Below are 23,942 nucleotides of genomic sequence, written 5' to 3'. Positions count from 1 at the left end.
CATTTGCTGTTAAGCTTTTTATGGCTGCTGGCAAGTTATTGAAAATCTGTGTTCCTGAATAATGCACACCATTTTGTACAAGACTAAGTGACTTTAAATCCTTGTGAAGATTATTCTTATTTAATTGATCAAGTACATACCACAAATTGTACTTCAACCACCTTAGTTGTGGCACATATTTGCCATTCAGATTCATATATGCAGACAACTTAACAAATTGTATGATTGTGTCCATTTAGAAATGGCTCAAAGCTGAAATTGGCGAACTGGGCCCAGACAGATTGCTTGTTAGCTGGTAAAAGCAGCTGAGGTCAAAAATGCAAAAACTCACAATATCATCACTGCAGTTGTCTTACAAGATGTTTTCAATGTGAGACTGTTTTGTCACATCTGAAACGCCACTTGGATGCCCCTCTTGTAATGGCTTTGTAATACTACGTCTGTCTTTGATTTATTTTATTTGATATACTTTATCAGTTTTTATTCTGTGATTTCTTTGTGTACAGTTTTATTAAAAATTGCATCTGTTTCTCTTTACTCTGTTAAGAGCTCCAGCAGTAATGTCAAGTGTAGTGCTACAGAGATACTAGCTGATGCCTACCCTTTGGAAAGATCCAGGCAGGATATTGTGGAAAACAATGAGTATCTCGCTAAACAGCACAATGTGTTCAGTGATCTGTTGGTGGATGTCAACCCTAATGTCAGGAGTGTTGCTTTCAGAGTGAGTATTTCATGCTATTCGTAATGTGGTTGTAAACTTTGTGGTGAGATTGCACATTTCTGTAAACATTTTGTTCATTTAAGTGTAAGTGGACCTGAGGAAAAAAAGAATGTTGAACCTGCCCATTTCTGCTATAATACCGAGAAGAATATTTCATAGCTCTCTGATTCTTCAGCTAACTTTTAAATGTGGAGGCCGTAAGGTGAGACAGATAGAATGCTAGTGGAATGAGGTCATATGTTTAGTACATTTTCACTGACAACAAACTGTACAGGAAAAAAGAAGGAAGTAAGATGAGCCATGTTTGTGAGAGAGACTGCTACATCTCAGCCACCATGGAAGGCTTTCCGGACTCCTAACAGAACTGCGGAACTGCCTCACACTGCCAAGCAAGTATGGTGGTTCTGTCTTCTATTAGCTAACCTGTTACCTTCTGAGATTTTTGGATTTTGTTAGTGGTCACAAAAAAAAAGAGAGAAAAGAATTACAAATTGCTGTGAGCAATAAAAATAATTGTTATATCTGTGTTGTCAATTTCAAAAGCTTTTGTTTGTGGCTATGATTATTTTTCTTAATACCGTCAGTTATATGTCCTGCTTCTTCTTTTCAGAAAATATCCCAGATAGCCTCAAAATTTTGGGCCCACATTCCTCCCAGTGTACTGCAGCACTGGATATCAACAATGATTCTTCGATTGGCAAAGAATATGGAAACTCCTCAAGTAAGGCAAAGCATATACCAGGGGCTGCACGTTCTTGTAGAAAATCCCAATCCTCTGTGTATGAAGATTCTGGAGAAGGTATGTGAGAGTGTCCTGTTTTATTTTGACTGATGAATCAACAGTGCCTATATAGTGCCTGAGAAGTACCTGTATCTGTTTTGCTTCTCTGTATTTGAAGAAATAATTGTTTTATTGGGATATTTGCTGTGAAGCCGACAAAAATCATTGCTTCATCATAGTATTTCTTTGTTTCAGTATTGTTTCATGTCTAAAACTTGGCTTCAAAAAGTATACATTGTTACAATATAGGGAAAGAATTAGTGGCATGTGTGTGAGTTTTCCAACCTCCACATACAAGATAAACAACGACAGTGAAGATGGATGTGTTTGCAAGGCTCCACATCATAAAACAACCCTGCTTGCTGAGAGAAATGTGCTTTTGTTTCAGGCAGTGTTAAAGCTGGGCTACATTGCAGATGCAAGAAAACTCAAGAAGAAATGCATGCCACAATTGTTCTATGAATTGAGCAATCTCCAATGAAATCCATTTGCAAAAATTCAACTTAACTTCAAAGTACCACAATCAATTATGCATTACCACATAAAAATCTGAAAATGAAAGGATTTAGCCCAATATTCTTGAATTAACTATCTGATAATGATGTGGCAGCCTACCATGCTTTGTTGTCACAATTTCCAGCTGTTGTCTCATTCGAGAGTGTTATATTCTGACAGATGTGCATTATACCACAGTTCACATGGGAGAATTGTAGTTTCCTAGTCTAAGAATATCCCCATAATGCACAAAAGTGGGAAAGAAACCCTAGTTATGTTATAATATGGGCCGCAGTGTCATCATAGTACCTATTCAACCCCTATTTTTTTCAGTGATATGTGAATGTAAATTTTGATTTGGACCTATTGTTAATATAGTTAACAACTGAGTTTTAAGAGGGCTGCCCAAGAAGTAAAACAATTTTTTTTAGAAAAGACATCTTTACTTATCTACAGAGACTTTTAGATCGACACTTTCTCCAGCGATGTTCAATAGCTCTGATACTCTGTTTACAGTGAGAACTGTTGACCTTCACAAAATAGCCATCAACTGCAGACTTCACCCCTTCATTCTTGGCACTTCATTAACCATCAGGCTATTTCTTCAATAAATCAGGGTGTCCTAAATCTGGCAAATAGGGTGCATGAGGAAGCAATACAAACTTGATTAATTTTGACTGTGGAAGTATTGGATGTGAGAAATTATTCAGCGCCCTGATAAAAAATAAAAAAAAGTTTCCTTTCTTTTTTGCTAAGTGTGGCCATTTTGCTTGATTTCATCACTAAACACTGCAGTAAGTTTGTGTAATACTTTCCATTGATAGTTTTTCCTTTCTGGAGATTATATATGAAAATTTTCTCAATGCTGATCCCAAAAAGCTGATATCAGGATCTTGCCTGTGGGTGGAATTGTCTGTTTTCACCTTCTGCGGAACTAATTTTGCCCTATCAGTCCAATGTTTTGACCATTCCTTCGACTTACGTGTGAAGTAGTGGGCCAATGTGTCATTCATGGTTAAGAATCCGTGCAATGAAACATGCTTTTGTTCCGTTGTGAGGAAATGTGGCATCCATTCTCCTTGCAGCTTTTCGTGTCCAAGTTTTCTGTTACTAGTTAGTTATGTACTTAGTTACGTTCCATAAATCATTTGAATGATTATTTTATTGAAATGATGCAGAACAAGCCAGTTTACAGCATATGTACACATGATTAGTGTTAACATTAATTGACATTTTTTTTTAGTCCTACTTATAGATCTATGTGTAAAAACATATATTTTTATTGGTTATTAGTTTTTAAACAGAAATTCCATCAATGGAACACGCGTAGTTCCTTGTCCAGGAGAAATGATTTTAACTTAGATTTAAATCTTGCGTTGCTACCTGTCAGACATTTTATGCACTGGCAAATGATCAGAAATTTTTGTCGCTGCATATTGGACTCCTTTCTGAACCACTGACAACTTTAATAATGGGTAATAAAGATCATTGAACTGCTAATGTTGTAGGTATGGATGTCACTATTCTTCTCATATTGTGGTGGCTTTATTTATGGTAAATTCCATTAATGAATACAGGGTGAAAAATATTTAAACCAACAAACTCTGGGAGGTTGTAGGGGACATCAAAACAAATATTTTCCCCTAATGTCATTTTTTCCTATGAGGTGTAATTAAACCAGTAGAGGAAGGTTTCTCTGGTGGCAAATTAATTAAACCAACAAACACATTTCCATTTTTTATGACCAAGAAAGAACACATTAACACAACCCAATTTCATTTACAGTATATTTTCAAAAATGCCTCCTTTGACACATAAACAAAGGTTACACCGACAGATCATGTTCTGTCTGACATGGTCAAAAACCCCAGGAGTATCTGAATTATTCCTGCTGCTGCTACTATCCGAGCAACCAGATCCTCTTCTGATGCAACAGGAGTTGCGTAAACAAGGTTGCACAAAAAAGTTCAGAGGGGCATATCTGGGGATTGAGCAGGCCATGGTACAGGACCACCTCTGCCAATCCAAGTTTCTGGGAACCGTCAGTCCAGGAATCGACGCACACTACGACTGAAATGTGCCAGCGCCCCGTCATGTTGAAACCACATGTGTTGTCTTGTAGTGAGCGGGACATCTTCCAGCAATTCTGGCAACACTCTGGCAATAAAATTGTATTAGTGCCTGCCATTTAATGGCCTAGGTAGCAGTTACGGCCCAATTAAACAGTCCCCAACAACACCAACCCACACATTAATGAAGGACCGCACTTTATGAGCACTAGTAACTGTGGCATGTGGGTTATACTCACTCCAAACATGCGAACTGTGCATCACGCCCAAATGTTGCTTCATCGGTAAAGAACACAGAGGATGGAAATGTAGGATGCATTTCACACTGTTCCAGGTACCACTGTGAAAACTGTGCTCTGGGTGGATAATCAACTGGTTCCAGGTTGTGGACACGCTGTAAGTGAAATGGATGTAGTGATTGCGCTCGAAGGAATGTTCTTACTTTCATCTGATTTGTCTCCATGTTATGTGCAATTGCACGAGTGCTGATTCAAGTATCCCGCTCCACATGCTGCAAGATAGCTTCCTCAAATTGCAGCATTCTTTCTGTGCAACGATGTCCCTGTCCAGGTCACCTGCTACATGACCTGGTCTCACGCAGACGTTGGTACACAGCAGCAAAGGTTGTATGATACAGGATACGGTGATTAGGATATTGTTGTTGATAAACCCACTGTGTAGCTCGTCTATTGTGGTGCGCTACGTAATACGCACCAACCATATCAGTGTACTCACTCCAGGTGTATCGCTCTTTTTTGCTGAGATTTTTTTAAAGGGAGGAAATTGATTATTTGTGTAACACGATACCGTAAGGTTAGTTCTCTCTTAAATTAATGTACATTATAGGCCTATACAAAAATGTTCGCCTATTGAATGCATTGAAGTTGTCTCAATAGTGTTTGGCATCATTGACCTTCATCTGTCACTTACAACTAAATTGTACATTGAGAAGTATCTCTCCACATCAACTCTCTTGATGGGTCCCCAAATTGCATGTAAAGCAGCTCTTCCAAATTCATTGTTTTTTTAAGTTTTTCACAGGGTAGCAGTTTCACTGTATCGGGCTTCTCTTCACATCTCAATCAGTTAACTAGTCAGTGGAATGATGAAGACATTTCAAAAAAACTTTCATATCATTTCGTTTGCTGTATTTACAGCAGCAGAATCATTCAGAACAGACTGTAGGGTTAAAGAGCTTTTCAATTTTTTATATTTTTTTATATATAATTGCCCCACCCCCTCCCGATGATTTTTGTGCCTTGTTTTGGAATGTGTCAAAACAATTAATAGTGCCTGTTGAAAGACAATCTTCAGAATTTATTTTCTAGTAATTTGATACTTTTCAAGTTCCTCTCATAACAAATATGTAAACAGGTAATTTGTGCCTTCTAGTGTTGTAATTGAACTGACACATGACGCTTCCCAATTTGAATTGTAAGAAGATTAAATGTGATGTAGTTTCATTTTTAAATTGATCAAAACAGAGCTCAATGACAGTATTTTTGGTTTCCAATTATCCGGAAAATTTGCTGATTGCACGTAAGTGTGTTCAAGCAGTGCACTGCATTGAACCAAGAATTCCATCTTTTGATGACCAGATTAGCAAAAAGCTTTTTTGGCAAGGTGAGGAAATTTCTCTTAAATGAACAGAAGGACTGCGCTTTTCATTTTGGAATAGTGCAGAGACACCATTTTTACCTTACTGACAATAAAATTTAACTCCCTTAGTTCTTGTTATGAAAATGTCACCTACGAAGTTCATTTTGTATGTCCAGCATTTGTAATGTATTAAGTGGTGTCCAGTCAATGCTTTGTGTCAAAACAATATCCCTTGTATGTATGTGTGCAGCAGAGTCTGATACTAAATGCACAACATTAATTTTTATGCTGTAATCCTTTAGAGGATCTACTATGGCCTTGGCACAAGTACTTATGTTAGTAACATCTAAAAAGTTATAGGAAGCCAAATACCATTTCTATTCTAATGTTGCAGTCTTAGTCAAAAATAAAACTGCAGTTACGCACCTTACATTTCTGTCACAAGTTTTGTCAGCAATAATCACAATAGGAACATTCTTCATAACATCTTCAATTTCTTATCATTCTTGTCACCTGAATTGTGTATACAACCAGCACCAGGTACATATTTATTAAAAATCACCTAACTTCAACATACCTAGTTTTGTCAGTGGGATGTTTGCCTTTAGACACATTTTAATTATGTATAGATTCTTCTCAAACTAATTCCCCCGCCCACCTCATCTCTCTCTCTCTCTCTCTCTCTCTCTCTCTCTCTCTCTCTCTCTCTCTCTCTCTCTCTCTCCCTCTCCCCTCACCCATCCCCCCAACTGCAGCCTGCAGATGCTATTTTTGCATTGTGACTAGCATTTTAATGTGTTTTTCTAAATTATCCTTCTTTACATGGTTGAGTTTCACATTACAGAAGCCTCATATAAAAGAATTCTTGTCTCGGACATAAAAGCCTTCTTCTTTTGGTTTTGGATAGCATCACTCCTGCAAATGACTCTATGCCTACCCATCTTTAACACACTACAATCACTTCACAACATTCATGAATTAACAAAACAGTACACTGTGAATGTTAATTAAGAACGTGAAGTTCCAGTGATACCATATCTAGCTGGCGAAAATATGTCCAAAAAATATTATAGCTGTACTCATATTTTAGATATACTTATTCAATAATTACAAAAAATAAAGAGAAAAAAATACAATATTGTGAAAAGGAAAGTTGCTACTCACCATATAGTGCAGATGCTGAGTTGCAGATAGGCACAACAAGAACACTGTCACAAATAAAGCTTTCGGCCATTAAGGCCTTTGTCAACGATAGATGACACACACACACACACACACACACACACACACACACATACACACACACTCAAACGCAGCTCACACACACGACTACAGTCTCAGGCAACTGAAACTGTGGTTTATTTGTGTCAGTCTTTTTGTTGTGCCTAACTACGTCTCAGCATCTCCACCACATGGTGAATAGCAACTTTCCATGTCACAATATTGTTACAGTCACCCTGGATTTTCCATTGTTTGATTAGAGTAAAAAATACAGTAGCTGTAAGAAAAAGAACGCCACTCCAAAATTTGAGTGACCATTGATTGTTTTCCACTTTCCCAACAAACATTTCTGTGTGTAGTACAAAGATGCTGTATTTATATCTGGGCAGGGAATGAAGTGAATAAAATTGGTAAGCATCAACTTAAAAAATTCTACACCACTATGCTTTCACATGCAACAAAGCAAAACACATACTGTTTGAAGTCATCTAGTAAAGTTTTGAAAGCTGCAGTTAGTAATTTTCTACTGTGTATCTCAACTTTGATGCTTTTTTCTTTGCCTCACTTTTATTTGTTCATTATTTTACCCAGGTAGTAAATAAAACAGCCTTGGTTTAGTGCTCAGTTTTTAGTGACATAACGTATCATGGAGATGTATCTTGTTTTATGTGCACCACGGTAAATCGGCAGTGCATAAATGTGTGTGTTGATCAGGTTAGTGGAATGCAGTATCTAACACATATTGCAGTACGCAACAAATATTTGTTTATAGTATTAAATTTAATTCTTTTGTCACTTAACGTTGTGATTCGTGTAGTCATAACTATTTTATAAACAGCACCAGTCCAGTACCAGGAAATGCAGATGTTTTAGTGCTTACTTTATAAATTTTGCTGAAATATACTAATTTTAATAAATTTCACATTTTATCGCTCTTTGTAACCATCTGAAAACATGATGCACTATACCTAAGTAGTGTTGGGGTAACCATTTTTTACACTTTCAAAATATTTCACAATGATAGCATATGCACATAGCTCTAATAACAATATAGACATATAATAATGTATGCACAAATTATCATGAAAAGAATAGCTGCTACTCACCAAATAGCAGAGATGATGACTCACAATAGGCACAACAAAGGACTGTCGGAAAGTGAGCTTTCAGTCAACAAGGCCTCCATCAAAATAGACAACACACACACACACACACACACACACACACACACACACACACACACACGCGTGCGCGCGCTAAGGCCAACTCTGACACACATGTTTAGATAAGAATTAATAACAGGTAGAATTAACTTTTTGTAGTACGGGCCTGCAGTCTGTGTATATTATTTAAAGGAGTTCATATTCCTCTTAAAGCTGTAGAAGTTATCAGCAGCTATTGCAATTTCAGTGTTATGCCATTGTGAAGCATCTATAATATGCAATACAGTGTGTCCAGAAAATATAATGGGTAGACAATAATGATATGGGCAACAAGGAGTCTGTTAACATGTACTTAGAAAGCTTTGATGCTGTGTCATGCCACAAATATAAGTAACTATACCCTTGTAACAAACCACAGGCATATGTAGTGTCTTGTATTCAAACTGCATGGGAACACACTGTACAGAGAATGTCAACACAAAGATAACAGGGGATGTATACACCTCACATATTAACTAATCAGCAATACAGTTTAATATTCAACATCATAAAGAATAGAAGAAAGATGAGTGTATTTATATATAAATGTGTAAATGCCCTGGAATGGCATCAGAGCACATTACAATTTTCTCCTGCCATAACAATCACATTTTAGTTTGAAAACAGCCTTGTAAAATTATGAGGGCTGTTTAAGACACTGCATTACACTTCATATGTTATGAAGCTCCCTCTGGTGCAGAGCTCCTTGTCACCATTTCCGATGTGGAGCGAATGCTGTGCTGGCATGGGGCTGATTTGGTACTGCAGGTTTTGCCTCGTGTGGTTCTGTGATCTGGATTGCACACATACATTGTGTAATACAACACTCGGTTTACATCTTCCACAACACTAATAGCATTTGTGAGAACTTCATTATTCACAATCTCACTTCATTGAACATGCTATGCAGGATGTTAGGTAGTGGTAGTTTAACAAAAGTATTAATAAAACACCATTCCTAATGCAAGTCTTAAACAACAAGATCGGAACTGCAACATAGATGGAACATATGGCAATGAATAAAACTGTATGTTACAAATGTTTAGTTCATATTAAAAGCAGAACTATCTATTTACCCTAGTGTGGCAATCACATACAATTCAGGTGGGAAAATTTATATGAATCAAAAAATGACACTGAAATCATTACAATAATATGTTTTCTATCTAGCAAATTTTCAAAAAATAGGAAAGTAATCATTTACTGAAGTGTGCTTCCTGCAGACCAACCTCATTCCCATATTGCATCTTCTCATCCCAAATTCCAATAAATCAGACTAGAGCAGAACAGCCATGTCAACACTTTCACCGTTTCTCCCAGAATGTTGACTTTGCTTAACATGAGCTCGTCACCTTGTGGAGGAGAAGAGAACACAGACGCTACGATTCAGCTGGCGGAAGGCTAGTCTTTAGCAAGATGTGTTATAATGAATAGTTGTAAGTCAAGTTACTCACATGCAGCAACGGACGAAGCAAAACAGTGATACACCAAGAAGTCTTAGTTAAGTTGCCAGAACACTGTTAGAATTTGATAAATAGTAACTAACAAAGGGATATTTCTCTTTGACACATCACAGAGTATGTATGCAGTTTTCTATGAGACAATGTTTACTGTGTCATCTACTACTAAAATGTAGACTTTCACGGCCAGAAAGTTTCATATCAGCGCACACTCCACTGCAGAGTGAAAATCTCATTCTGGAAACATCCCCCAGGCTGTGGCTAAGCCATGTCTCTGCAATATCCTTTCTTTCAGGAGTGCTAATTCTGCAAGGTTTGCAGGAGAGCTTCTGTTAAGTTTGGAAGGTAGGAGACAAGGTAGTGGCAGAAGTAAAGCTGTGAGGCCGGGGCGTGAGTCGTGCTTGGGTAGCTCAGTTGGTAGAGCACTTGTCCGCGAAAGGCAAAGGTCCCGAGTTCGAGTCTCGGTCCGACACACAGTTTTAATCTTACAGGAAGTTTCATATCAGCGCACACTCCGCTGCAGAGTGAAAATCTCATTCGAGTAAAAGTTTATTGAGCACAGAAGACTGAATGAAGCTAAATATAAGAATGAGAATATTCAGGTACAATGCAGGGACAAAATCCAATAAACAGAATGGCGCAATGTATAGTAGCTCATGCAGTGGACTCCAGTAGACTATCACAGCTGCCCGCCTGGCTCCGTTACTGTGTGGGGCACAGCCCACATGACATGTCACTCATGCCCCTGGTGGCAATTATCAGTTCCAATCTATAGTGCCTCTGAGCTGCCATCAATATCGGTCTTTGCCGGGCACATTAAACTTTTCATCTAGATAGACAGTGAGTATCAGAGCAAAACTTGTTCGTAACTAGGGGGTGCATCTACTCAAAGAGGTCCACTGTGGGCTGTAATATTGTATCGTTGCAAAACTGGTGGAAATGCTGAAGTGTTAAAGCAGAATTGATTTCCTCTGGGGAAAAATTAGTTCCAGTCTTAGCCACCAGGTGCAAATCACAAGCTGTACTTCGTTTGTCTAATAGTGTGACATCCGTGCTGTCATTCACAAGCCATAATGCAAATGAACAGTATAGTTATCATAAAGAGAGACCATCCACTGTTAGTGAAACTGTTCTATGTGAACAGCAGCAGTTACAGTGCTGCATTGAGAGAATATTGCTGACCGAAACGTCTGAGAAGAGACCTGATGTCATTAAATGGTTTAAACAAGATGATAAAAAAATTTTGAAATGTGTGTGAGTCTGGTATGGCAGCCAGAAGAGGAAGGCATCCTATCCCATTGAAAGTAATTGACAAGGGCGCTGTTGCTGTAACTGACCACATAGCCCTTGCCCCAGGTTGTGCTAGTGCTCGTGCAGTGTAATGACAATTTTTTATCCCATGGTCAGCAATACAGAAAGTTTTGCAGTCTATTTTACACTGGGACCATTACAAGACCCAAATGGTGCAGCAACTGAAACTTCATGATGTGCAGCAATGTCCTGGTGAATTCACAAGCACCTTTATTCTCAGTCAATTCTTCTTTGAAGAGAATACATTCAGAGGACCTATCAGGTATACCATTACATCTGTAGGTTATCGAGACGTCCTTGTACAGGATGTGATTCCTGCTTTGGAAGAGCACAGCTGTGTGGAAACCACTGTTTTCTTGCAATATGGGGCAACACCTCATATCGCTCACACAGTGAAAGATCTTCTTAAAGTAACCTTCCACAAAAGTGATATCTCCAGAGGTTTTCCTGATGCATGGCATAAAGTTAATGTGATCTAAATCATTGTGACTTTTGGCTTTGGGGATATCTGAAAGACAGATTTAGCCTCTCCCTGATTTGAAGGCCAGTATGTAGGAACACATTGCTCAGACTCCACTGGAACTGCTGCAGGCAACTATTTATCATCTTGTTTTACAGATGGAGCATCCCGCCAACATCTCTGGTGCTCATGTTGTACAAATTGTGTAAGCAATGGTATAATAGTAAAATCAAAATTGTGGCTTTTTCACTTGTTCGACTCTTTCAGACCATGTCCTGTTACATATGGAAACATTTCTTGTATCCTCTTTTCTTTTCTTCACTTCTCTCTCTCCCTCTCTCTCTCTCTCTCTCTCTCTCTCTCTCTCTCTCTCTCTCTCTCTCTCTTTTACGTTCACAGTATCAGATTTGCACCTGATGGCCATAATTGGAACTAATTTTTTCCAGCATAAATCGGTTCTGTGTTAACCAATTAGTAGAGAACAGTGAGAGGCAACATTTGTTACATTCAGAAGACCATGCAAAATGTTGAAAACTGATTCTCACTTTTTACACTATTGTCTCAGTTGTTGTGTTCAAAAGTGTTTGAGCACCTTGGTCCCCACTTTTCTTGTGACTCATATTTTCTCACAGAGAGATGGACTGCCACTTATTGTTTGTCATTCAGACTTGTTTGACCACTCTGGAAGTATATCTGTGCCACCTAATCAGTGTGTCATCGGATGGTTGTTGTTACCATATAATTGCATCAGCTCAGCGTGGCTTGTTGCAGTGTTGCTCCATTTTAGGTATAGAAAGCAAAATGCCACACAATACTCCACTTTTTCAATGGACTGCATCGTAACTGTTGTGGCCCCACTAGCAGCTGTTGTGGCCCCACTAGCAGCGTCTTTCGGTGCTGTGGCACAGTTGTTTCAGTTTGTGCAAGAATTGCAGATGTACCCACAGACAAACAAAAAATTAATTGTTTAACTTCATTTTTTTGAGATGATAATTGAAACTATATGACTAATGCTTGTATTAGCAATTGTACATTGATCATATTTTATAACAGCAGTAACACACATTACACCATTTGAGCATATTAACTGTAACCTTTCATTGCCCAAAACATATGCTAGTGCTTGGATATCTGAATGCAGAGTGAATATCATAGCTGAGGTGCATTTGCTCACAGTAAACCACAGTTAACTGTAACATTTAAAAAAAAAAAATCATGAAAGTTATTTTTTGTGTGCTATGAAAATATTTTCTTGCTGCCTTACTAATCTGAATGCCTTATTGCACCCAAGAATACATCTCATTCTTCTTGCAGATGCTACCAGAGCTCAGAGAACAGATCGCCGATGATGACAAGAGGGTTCGCATTGCCTTTGTTAAGTTGTTGCACGCCATTAAGGACGCGGGGAATATCGAACTTTGGAGTATTGTTCCTCTTCACTGCTTGATAAATAGGCTTGAGGTAAGTTTCATATATCATGTTTTGCGCAATATTCAGCCAGTCATCTCAGGTGAGGAGACCTTTGTTAGTTGTGCTAAATACCAAAAAATAGTTTCTAAAAATTCCCAAAAGGCATTTGACTGAGTACCTTATCTATACTTATTATCAAAAGTACAGTTGTATGGTGTATCAAGTGAAATTTGTGATTGGATTGAGAATTTTTTGGTAGGGAGGATGCAGCTTGTTATCTTGGATAGAGAGCCATCAACAAATGTAGAAGTAACTTCAAGCTTGTCCCAGAGAAGTGTGCTGGGACCCTTGCTGTTCAGGTTGAACAGAGTGTGCCAGAAAAATGTATACACACTTTAAGGAATGAAAAGTATTACTTATGTGTTTATTTTACATTCAGACCTCTTCATTCAAAGTGCACGTATACCTGGCAAAATTTATGTGCATAACATTTCCAGGTATACTTCTCCAGTGACAATAGCATCAAAGAAAAAGAGTCCTACTAAGCCTCTAGATGATAGTCCAAACTACACATGAACCACTGGTAGATTGACTGGTTTATCCACATAAATGTGCAGATTTTTCAATGCCCAGAACACACTGTTATGCCGATTCATGGTTCCATTAAGTGTGCCTTATCACTCCACACCACCTTCGTCAGAATTTGCTCTTCATCACTTACCATTTGCTGATACCATTTGCAAAACTGCATTTGGCGATCAGGATCGTCAGCATTAATCACATGCAGTAATCATGGAATCCAAACTTCCCACTTTCCAGCTTTCAGAATTCTTCGTACACTTGTACTGCTAACCCCCACTTCACATGCACATTGCGTGGCAAACTTCTGTAGAGAATTAACAAACATTTCCATCACGAGAGCTGACGAAGGAGGACTTGTAGCTATACGCTGCCTTCCTGAGACTGCAGTCGTGTGTGTGAGTTGCGTTTGCGTGAGTGTGTGTGTGTGTGTGTGTGTGTGTGTGTGTGTGTGTGTGTGTGTGTGTGTGATCTAATTCTGACAAAGGCCTTACTGGCCAAAAGCTACATTTTTGGTAGTCTTTTTGTTGTGCTTATCTACAACTCAGCATCACCGGTATATGGTGGTTAACAACTATGCTTTTCACAATGTTGTACATTCCATCCTGGATTTTACATCGTTTGATTTAAATCACTAAAGATCATTTATATACAAGGGTCTACAGCATGTCGAATCTCTGGATGAAGCGAATGCCACGAAGTGGTTCCTTCATCTTCAGAATCAAATCAATGTCACCAGGACTTAGGCCTGGGGAGTATGGTGGATGGTACAGTACTTCCCAGTCCCATTGACCTAACAGAGCAGCCACAGCTTGAGCTGTATGCGCCTTCGCATTGTCTTTCAAAATGATGGGTGGGCTGTGCAGAAAGTGTCACCGCTTCTTTCGCAAAGCTGGTCGCAGGTGATGTTCCAAAAATGAACAGGAATACTGTCCACTGACAGTCTGCCGTGAAGTAACGTAATGCATTAGGATAACACCATCACAGTCGTACATGAGAATCACCATAACTTTAGACCGCTCTATTTGCATCATCAACAGAACAGGCTCTGCTAATGGTGTGCTACACCTTCCACATCGCTGGCAACAGGTTCTACCCAATGTTTGTGACTACTTTGAAGGACAGTAACAGGTGCAAACATGTAACGCTTTTTTTTATCAGTTGTGAATAAATAGTTGCCACTATTTAAGTTCCAACCCTCGTATTATAAGTGAACAGGTTCTAATGGCCATGGATTGAGCAGGCGCTCAGATTGCTTGAATCATTCTGCATTTCATGCTCAGCAACTGTGTACAGCATGTCTGCAAACTGAGGAGCGAGCAGCACATTGGGCGGGGAAAGTGACCTTGCCCAGAGATGTGCTGTAACTGCCCTACAGAAAGCTAATGGTGTGCTACACCTTCCACATCACTTCTGTTTGTGTGCATTTGTTCCATATGTTGTATGAGTTTCTAATTGTGTTTTCTGGGTTGTGTTAATGCATTAATTGGCAAATAAACACTCTTCAGATGTGTCTGCACATTGTGTTACCACTGATGTAAAATTTACACTGTGGAAGGATCAGTATAACTTACGAAAGTCCGTGTAGAGAAAGTGGAACACACCTGCTCATTCTTCAGTTTGCAGACAGATTTCACTGTATGTTCCCAAGACTGCATACAGGCAGTACATATTTTGGTCTGGTAGCAAGCATTCTATTTCATGTCATTGGGAACGTCAGTCCCACACCAAGGCTGTTCCTCTCACACTGCTACAAAGTGACATGCGTGCAAAACGCAGCAAGCACATTTGGACCATACAGCTCCCTACTGACTCGATGCCGTAGCATTCCAGCATGTGGATTCATCTGTGTCAACAGTTTGGTGCGTGTTGTTTCTTTTGAAATTGGTGTTGGTTCTTTCCACGTTGTTTATTAATTTATTGGACTTCTTAGAAACTCAGTGAAACGCAACACACCTGGCAGTACCTCAAAATAATTTCATTCTCATTTTTTCATAAAATATTTGTTCTTTTATGGCTTTAATATACATTTCTTGTAAATATGCAGCTCCAGCTAAAAGTTTAAAGTGGAGAACAATTTACTGTTACAAGTTTTATTGTTTTCACTTTAGAACAAAACTATGCAATTATTTAGTCAAAGATAACTTTTGTTCAATAACTATTTACTCAAGTTCAGTGGCATCTCTGAATAATACTTGCATTCAGTGTATTCACTATGTTCAATTTGAGTAATTCCAATTAATTTCAGATTAAAGGATGTGAAAAAACATGGAATTCCTTTTTTTCTAATAACAGTGGTTAAAACAATGTTTATTAAATGTTTTAGTACTTTATCAATATTCAGTAACTGTGGGTACATTTGTTGAAAATATGAGCAACCAGTTGCATGAAAGACATTTTATTTCTTTACCAGTTTCATATACAATATTTGTACACATACTATGATCCATACATAACCATTCATGAGCTCTTTCTGCGTCAATGCGTTTTTTCATAATATTAAATAAAATAGAAAGAAACTTCCACATGGGAAAAATATATTAAAAACAAAGATTCCATGACTTTCCAAGCAGGAAAGTGCCAGTAGACAGGCACAATAAAATAACTTACAAACACACACACAAAATTTCGAGATTTCACAACTGGCGGTTGCTTCGTCAGGAAAGAGGGAAGGAAAAGGAAAGATAAAAGGAGAGGGTAAGGAGGCATTCCAATCCCAGGAGCGGAAAGACTTACCTTAGGGGGAAAAAAGGATAGGTGTATACTCGCACACACACACACATATTCATCCATACATATACAGACACAAGCAGACATATTTAAAGGCAAAGAGTTTGGGCAGAGATGTCAGTCGAGGCGGAAGTGCAGAGGCAAAGAAGATGTTGAGTGACAGGTGAGGTATTAGTGGCGGCAACTTGAAATTAGCGGAGGTTGAGGCCTGGTGGATAACGTGAAGAGAGGATATATTGAAGGGCAAGTTCCCATCTCCGGAGTTCAGATAGGTTGGTGTTGGTGGGAAGTATCCAGATAACCCGGACGGTGTAACACTGTGCCAAGATGTGCTGGCTGTGCACCAAGGCATGTTTAACCACAGGGTGCTCCTCATTACCAACAAACACTGTCTGCCTGTGTCCATTCATGCGAATGGACAGTTTGTTGCTGGTCATTCCCACATAGAAAGCGTCACAGTGTAGGCAGGTCAGTTGGTAAATCACGTGGGTGCTTTCACACGTGGCTCTGCCTTTGATCGTGTACACCTTCCGGGTTACAGGACTGGAGTAGGTGGTGGTGGGAGGGTGCATAGGACAGGTTTTACACCAGGGCAGTTACAAGGGTAGGAGCCAGAGGGTAGGGAAGGTGGTCTGGGGATTTCATAGGGATGAACCAAGAGGTTACGAAGGTTAGGTGGATGGCGGAAAGACACTTCTGGTGGAGTGGGGAGGATTTCATGTAGGATGGATCTCATTTCGGGGCAGGATTTTAGGAAGTCGTATCCCTGCTGGAGAGCCACATTCAGAGTCTAATCCAGTCCCGGGAAGTATCCTGTCACAAGAGGGGCACTTTGGGGTTCTTCTGTGAGATGTTCTGGGTTTGAGGGGATGAGGAAGTGGCTCTGGTTATTTGCTTCTGTACCAGGTCGGGAGGGTAGTTGCGGGATGCGAAAGCTGTTTCCAGGTTGTTGGTATAATGGTTCAGGGATTCAGGACTGGAGCAGATTCGTTTGACAGGCCTAGGCCTGGTGCACGGCCAGCACATCTTGGCACAGTGTTACACCGTCCGAGTTATCTGGATACTTCCCACCAACACCAACCTATCCGAACTCCGGAGATGGGAACTTGCCCTTCAATATATCCTCTCTTCTCGTTATCCACCAGGCCTCAATCTCCGCTAATTTCAAGTTGCCGCCACTCATACCTCACCTGTCATTCAACATCATCTTTGCCTCTGCACTTCCGCCTCGACTGACATCTCTGCCCATACTCTTTGCCTTTAAATATGTCTGCCTGTGTCTTTGTATGTGTGGATGGATATGTGTGTGTGTGTGTGTGTGTGTGTGTGTGTGTGTGTGTGTGTGTGTGCGTGCGAGTATATACCTATCCTTTTTTCCCCCTAAGGTAAGTCTTCCCGCTCCCGGGATTGGAATGACTCCTTACCCTCTCCCTTAAAACCCACATCCTTTCATCTTTCCTTTTCCTTCCCTCTTTCCTGACGAAGCAACCGCCAGTTGCGAAAGCTCGAAATTTTGTGTGTGTGTTTGTGTGTTATTTTATTGTGCCTGTCTACCGGCGCTTTCCCGCTTGGTAAGTCTTGGAATCTTTGTTTTTGATATATTTTCATAATATTACATATTTTTATAAGACTACAATATTATACTGCATACACCTGCTTGTTTTTATTCTCACTGATAATAGTTCTAATCTTTGGAAGAAGAGCTCTAGCTGCCTGAAGCCAGTAGAAAAATAATTTTTCTATATGTATACAATACAGATATTATCAATGCAAATTGACCACATCCATCATCAAGCAACTCTTAATTGAGAATGAATATTTTGATTATGTTAATTGCAGCCCCATTTACTGACTGTACAAATCTAAGATATGGCTGGCTGGTAACTTATCAATCCAGTTATTATGTGCAGTCCTCCTCCTTTTATTAGTCTCTCATGAAGAAAATGTGGACTTATGAATGAGAAACTACCTGTGTCTACACAGCTTAAAATGTGATGTTACAAATGGCTGGACATTATTTGTAAATAAATGCATACTTCTATGATATATCAATGAAAATAATCTTTTTTTTTTTTTTTTAATGTAATGTAACTGGGTAGATAAAATTACGTCACCAAGTGGGAGCAGAACAGCACATCCATATAAAGATTATGGTAATTTGCAAGTGTTTGGAGGCAGCAGAATCTGCTTCTGGCAGAAGGACTGAAGGGAAAAGAAGAAAAATGAAGGATGAAGAAAACAGAAAAAGGACTGTTGAGGTTTAGGAAATACGGAGAGTTTGGAAAAGTCAGGTAGACCTGGGGTCAGGAGAGACTTACCAGACAGGATGACAAGGAAAGGAAGGTGCCTTTCCTTCTCATTCTGTCCAGTAGGTCTGCGCTGACCTGGGTTCTACGTGACTTTTCAAAACTCTCGCCATTTCCTAAACTTAATCTCCTTTATCCTTTTCTTCATCCCTCTTCCTACCTCTTCAACCCTTCTACCAGAAGGAGGAACCACTGGCTCCGAAATTTTGCAAATTCCCTTAACCTTTATATGTGTATGTTCTGCCGCTGCTTGGTGAGTAGATTTTTTACTTCTGTGATATGATCAACTAGACCTGTGTGTAGTAGTAATATAAAATCATTCTTGAAGGATCAGTTAATAAAATTCTCAGATTTCTAGTTATTCACTCTTTCCATCCTTTGACTTGATAATTAATACTGCACAATTGGAGTTCATAGGGCTTTTGGTTCAACAACCTTGCATAACTTTTTTAATTGTTCAAGGGACATACGACATTAATTGAAGAAATGCTCTTTGCAAGACCATCATTCCTTGTAAAGACAGTGAAATTCGCCTTAGTCTTTATTATTACTATATTCTTTGTTTCATCGAAGAGACTGCAACTAAAAACAACAGTTGGTCATCATCAGAACTATAACTCATGATTACTGCACAGCACCTGACCCACTCACAATGAGCACTGTTCAACAACTGTATCATTGCACCCTTTCGCATGGTCTGTTTTATCACAGCTGACTAAGACAGCAGGCAACAGCGCCTTCTGCCCAGTCTGTGTTTGACTGAGCCATTCATGTATTTATCTTGCCATTGGCAGTTACTTTCACTCTGTTCATCTGTATATTTACCCACAAACGTATACAGAATCCACTTATAATAATTCTTTTCCCCCCTTTCAGGAAGATGACTGTGAAGTCGGCGAGCTGCTGGCGCAGCTTTTGTGCAGTACCTGTTTTGCCAACAATAAGGGCTTCAACACTATAGTGAACTGTATAGGCCAAATGGTAAACTTTAGCCATGAAGGAACCTGCAAGTTCTTCTTACATTCAAAGTCATTTCTAAAATTTCATGATGCTGTAAAACTTATGCTATTAATCATGGAATGCTTGTTGAAGCATATCGAGATTGAAATTTCCACAAAAAGGAAACAGAGGAAGGACTCTACTCGACTCAGACCGAGACATGTTTCTAAGAAAAGGAAGAGGAGGAGTAAATTCATTAAAAAACTGGCTGCCAGAATGAAGAATGCGTGGGTGAAGGCTGTGAGAACAACAGGAGATACTGGTAAGCACAGTTCTGCTATTTGTATCTGAATGTTGAATTTGTGAATGTGCATTCAGTAAAGATTGTCCTCACAAAGGAAATGTGCATTAGTTAATTTTACTAATGTACATTGCTAACAATGAAAAGAGGAAAGGTAGCCACTCTTCGTACAATGGTATGTCGAGCATGCAGAGGACATGTAAACAAGATTGAAGCTGTTACTATACCTTTGGACAGTGTCTTTCCACTGAGCTAACTAACAAAAACACACACGTGCCTACTTTTCTTGTCTTTGCTGATTAGATAACCACATGGTCCCAACTTTCATTCATACTCCACATAGTGCTCCTGAGGCTGGCTAGCACAGGGTGACTAGACATCCCATATTTTATGGAATCGCCCCTTATTTAGCTTAAGTGTCTCAGTGGCCAATGAAATACATATGTTTTTCCTTAACAGTCCTGTTATTTTGAAATAGTGTGTTTGTAAGTAATGTGTAGCATAACCAAATGGAGAACAAATGTGGCCGTACCCAAAAGAATAAATAGTTTACATTCTTTGACTAAACCAAACTGAACAAGGCATGATCCTTGAAGTTCTTCGCTTGGTACTGCTTCCACATGGTGAGCGGTTCATCACTTCCACTTTCTTTGTGGGTTGACTATTACTTCAGGTCGTCACATTTAGAAGCGTGATTTTACATCATTAGTCACAGGATAGATTGTTACTCACCATATAGTCTAAATATTGAATTGCAGACAGGCACAACAAAACGACTGCTAAAATTAATAAGCACTTGACCAAAAAGCCTTCTTCTGAATTATAAAACACACACATTCACACAGATGCAACTCTCACTCATGTGACCACTGTCTCTGGCTGCTGAGAGAGACAGTGGTCATGTGTGTGTGTGTGTGTGTGTGTGTGTGTGTGTGTGTGTGTGTGTGTGTGTTTTCCAATTCAGAAGAAAGCTTTTTGGCTGACAGCTACTTGTTTAGCAGTCTTTTTGTTGTGCCTGTCTGCGACCCATTATTTCCACCATATGGTGAATAGTGGTGAATAGCAGTCTATCCTTTGTGTAATACTGTCATTATTACATCCTGGAGTTTCCATTGTTTAAAATTCAATCTTTGACATCTCAGTTTTAATTTATGAGACATTAATGTATTATATTGGAAAATGGGCTTACCCATTTCATGTGCTGAAACCATTTAACTGGGTTCAGCTCAAATACCCTCTTCTCTGGAAGTCGCTTGAGCAAAGTCTTAAAACTTTATCAGAGCTTGAGGAAAATACTGTGAAAGAAATATGTGAAGATCAACTTTTTTAAGGAAATGAAGCATGTTAAAAATGTATGTGAAGTGTAAAACCATGAATTAAGAAGTCTTAAGGGTGTTGGTGGAAAATAGTCTATCATTTTCGGCTTCTTTCCATTTCAAGATATCTGCTGCCAAAGTTTGCAGCTTTTTACTGTGTTTGTACTAGCTCTGCCTGGCACTAATGCTGCTGCAGAAAGTGTGTTCTCTATTACAGATGCTTAATGGACTGATAAAAAGAATAACTTTAGTGTGGAAACTGTTAAGGAAGTAATTATAACTGAGATGCACTTTCAGGTTGCTTTTGTTTGAAAATGTAAAGTTCCTGACTGACATACGTGCTTCTGCAAAATGTAACCAAAAAGATTTTTTCAGAAACAAATAACAGCAAAACTTCCAGATCAGTTGAGACTGAGAAATAAGTAAGCTGTGTCTACCCTAGTTAAAGACAAGATTATATTAAAGTGATATATTGTTGCATGTGGCAACAATAAAACATTTACTCGATTAGTAATGAGAAATGTTGCTTCTTTGTGATAATTTTAACACTGGGTGTATACGACCTGGGACAGCCAGGAGATCCAGGAAAAAGCCGAGAATTTTTTGGAGAAAACCGGGAAAAACCTGGGAATTTTTTAGAATTCCGGGAAGTTTTCATTGCTTTTGTTTTCAGTTAAATTTTTGTAATTTTGACTAGTAAGAAATGATACTCTAACAAAGGATATTACTGTATCCCGCTACTGCAGATAATACTGCCGCAATAAAACATGAACGAGAGAAAAAATGAAAATAAAACTTAAATTGCAAAGGAAATGTGCCATATATGACAACAAAACACAGTGCTCATACAAGTGTCTACCAACAGCAAAATGTGTCAAAGGCTTTAGGAAGACTTTGCAATGCTTCATAACAACAAATTTCCTCCAATGAGAGTGACGTCACAACTGTTTACATTAGATTCGTTTTAGCAGTTACAAGCGGGATCAAAGCACATGCACAGTTGAGTTGTACCTTCTCCCACTTCTGCCTACAGAAATGTGGCTGTTGGTTGCGTAAGCGGTCGCAGCAAGCTGCTAGATGCTACCGGGAAAACTTTTACTGGAGTGCCCAAGCTGCCAGATGCATGCATTCACAGCAGGTCCAGATCTTGTGGGGGGGGGGGGGGGGGGGGGGAGGCGAGGCAAATTCATATTCTTGAGGAGAAAAAACGCTTGTTTCACAAAGCGACTAGCATCCAGTGCACATTAGTCTATTGATTATTCGTATGACTTTGAAACGCATCCCTGTCGATTTTTGTACACATTCTAAGTTGATTTCTCAATGAATCGTAAGTTTATTTGTGAATGCGTGCATAGTGTACATGACATCTCTGTGAGGGGAATCCTCGTCACATGTAGAAACAAACTTCCCTACAGACAAAAGCGGCCATACGAGCTGACCAGAGTAAAGCAGAACGGCTGAAAGCCAACTGCTGTCTGATTGTGTGGTTGATTGGCTTTGCGAATGATGAGCATTGTTATAATTACTAGCGAAATCCATAGATTCAGTCTACATGAGTGGAAATAAACAAAGAACAGGTAAGAAAGATTACATATTGCCTTCTCGGTGTATCGAAGAAAATGAAGTTTCGTCAGAAAATTTTTGACTAGATCGCTATACTAGTAAGGGCCAGTTTTACAGTCCTCAGCTAGCATCCGCTTTAAGTTCTGTTCTGGAAGAAGCACGGAAAACACATTGTACAAACATATAACAATGCCTAACCGGAGAATAATCGCGGGATAACTAAACTGGTGATTCTGGCAGAGTTAAGTTAACCTGTGAATAACCTTTGACATTGGCAGGAATAGTTACAGAGTTAGTGATAACAAGACTGTTTGTTAGAACAAGGAAGGAGAAGAAACGGGGACATCACACAAATTATGGAACAATATGATGATTCCAAGTTTGTATAAAAATTTCGTAGTACTACTTTTCGATCTCATGCATGAGAAACTGGAGCGTATGATGAAGTGTGAAACTATTCCCTGACATAAAGCATTTTGCTTGTAGTAGGCCTAATAGGCATTTGATATTGGTACTTTGTGAATTATATTCTGTCGTTACAAAAAAGACCATTTGTGCCAAAACCGTCTCATTTATTTAGCATGTGTTACAATTGTTGCAGTATTAGAAAGGCCTAGTTTGTTTCATCTAACAGATAGTGACAAAATAGACGTAATCAGATTGGGAAACCACACCAGCCTTGGACCCTATTTGTATTAACAGCTTTTTCAGTATTAAACAGCGAAATTTTGATTTTTCATGTAGCAAAACGTTTGACCAACTTCGATGAGGTAATAGATTCTTTCACGGAAAGGAAAGCATGCCATGCAAAGCTGTAGAAAGATCAGAGAGATATTCTAGGAGCTAAGGATTGAAGAAATGTGTATTGTCTTGCTTGTCTCATGTCTTTACTGGTCTTTGTAGAATATATTTAATTTTATGTCACACAAAGTAGCAAGTTGTTAGCTGATAGGGCATAAAGAGTGCAAATTTTCTGAAGAGTTCTTGTTTTTTTTAATAAAAAAGAGGGACAAGATGTGAAACCAGCTGACTGTAAGCAGGGGAGACACCACAGGACATTTTAATTTCTTTTGTCCTGAATATGGTCTGATGGCATCCATTACAAAATATACACGTTTCAATTCCACAGAGCGAAGTGCAGTGACGTGCGATAGAAGAATGCTGTGTGAGGAGGTGAGGGACTGCACTTTGGCGCATTTACAACCAAATAACACGGGTTACATTTCCTTGAACACACATGTTTTATGCATCAAACTCCTCAGAAAGATGTGCGCTACTAACTGAACATATTTTTGAAAATAACTTTTTTTTTTTTTTTTTTTTTTTTTTTTTTTTTTTTTTTTTTTTTTTTTTTTTTTTTTTTTTTTTTTTTACGTCTATCTCAAACGCTCGAGGGAGTGGCGAGGTATTGCCCCGGTTCGGAAATATCGTAGACCCAGGGCTGATGCACAGAGCAGTCTGAGTTATAGTATGGAAATG

At 39.0% G+C, this 23,942-nt stretch overlaps 1 protein-coding gene across 3 annotated transcripts in view; it reads left to right on the top strand.

The window, feature by feature from the left end:
• The window catches only part of LOC126267070 (uncharacterized), a 175,173-nt gene that overhangs the window by 92,359 nt on the left and 58,872 nt on the right, over positions 1-23,942 (top strand). For 2 of the 3 annotated variants that reach the window (XM_049971925.1, XM_049971924.1), the window contains 4 exons: positions 548-721; positions 1,332-1,520; positions 12,634-12,780; positions 19,221-19,605. In XM_049971925.1, coding sequence (XP_049827882.1) covers positions 548-721; positions 1,332-1,520; positions 12,634-12,780; positions 19,221-19,605 — 895 coding nt within the window. The remainder of the gene's footprint in view (positions 1-547; positions 722-1,331; positions 1,521-12,633; positions 12,781-19,220; positions 19,606-23,942) is intronic. The other variant, XM_049971926.1, reaches the window with a different exon arrangement.

Source organism: Schistocerca gregaria, chromosome 4 (genome assembly GCF_023897955.1).
Source record: "Schistocerca gregaria isolate iqSchGreg1 chromosome 4, iqSchGreg1.2, whole genome shotgun sequence".
NCBI classification, from domain to species: Eukaryota; Metazoa; Arthropoda; class Insecta; order Orthoptera; family Acrididae; genus Schistocerca; species Schistocerca gregaria.
This window is presented reverse-complemented; position numbering and strand designations above follow the sequence as displayed.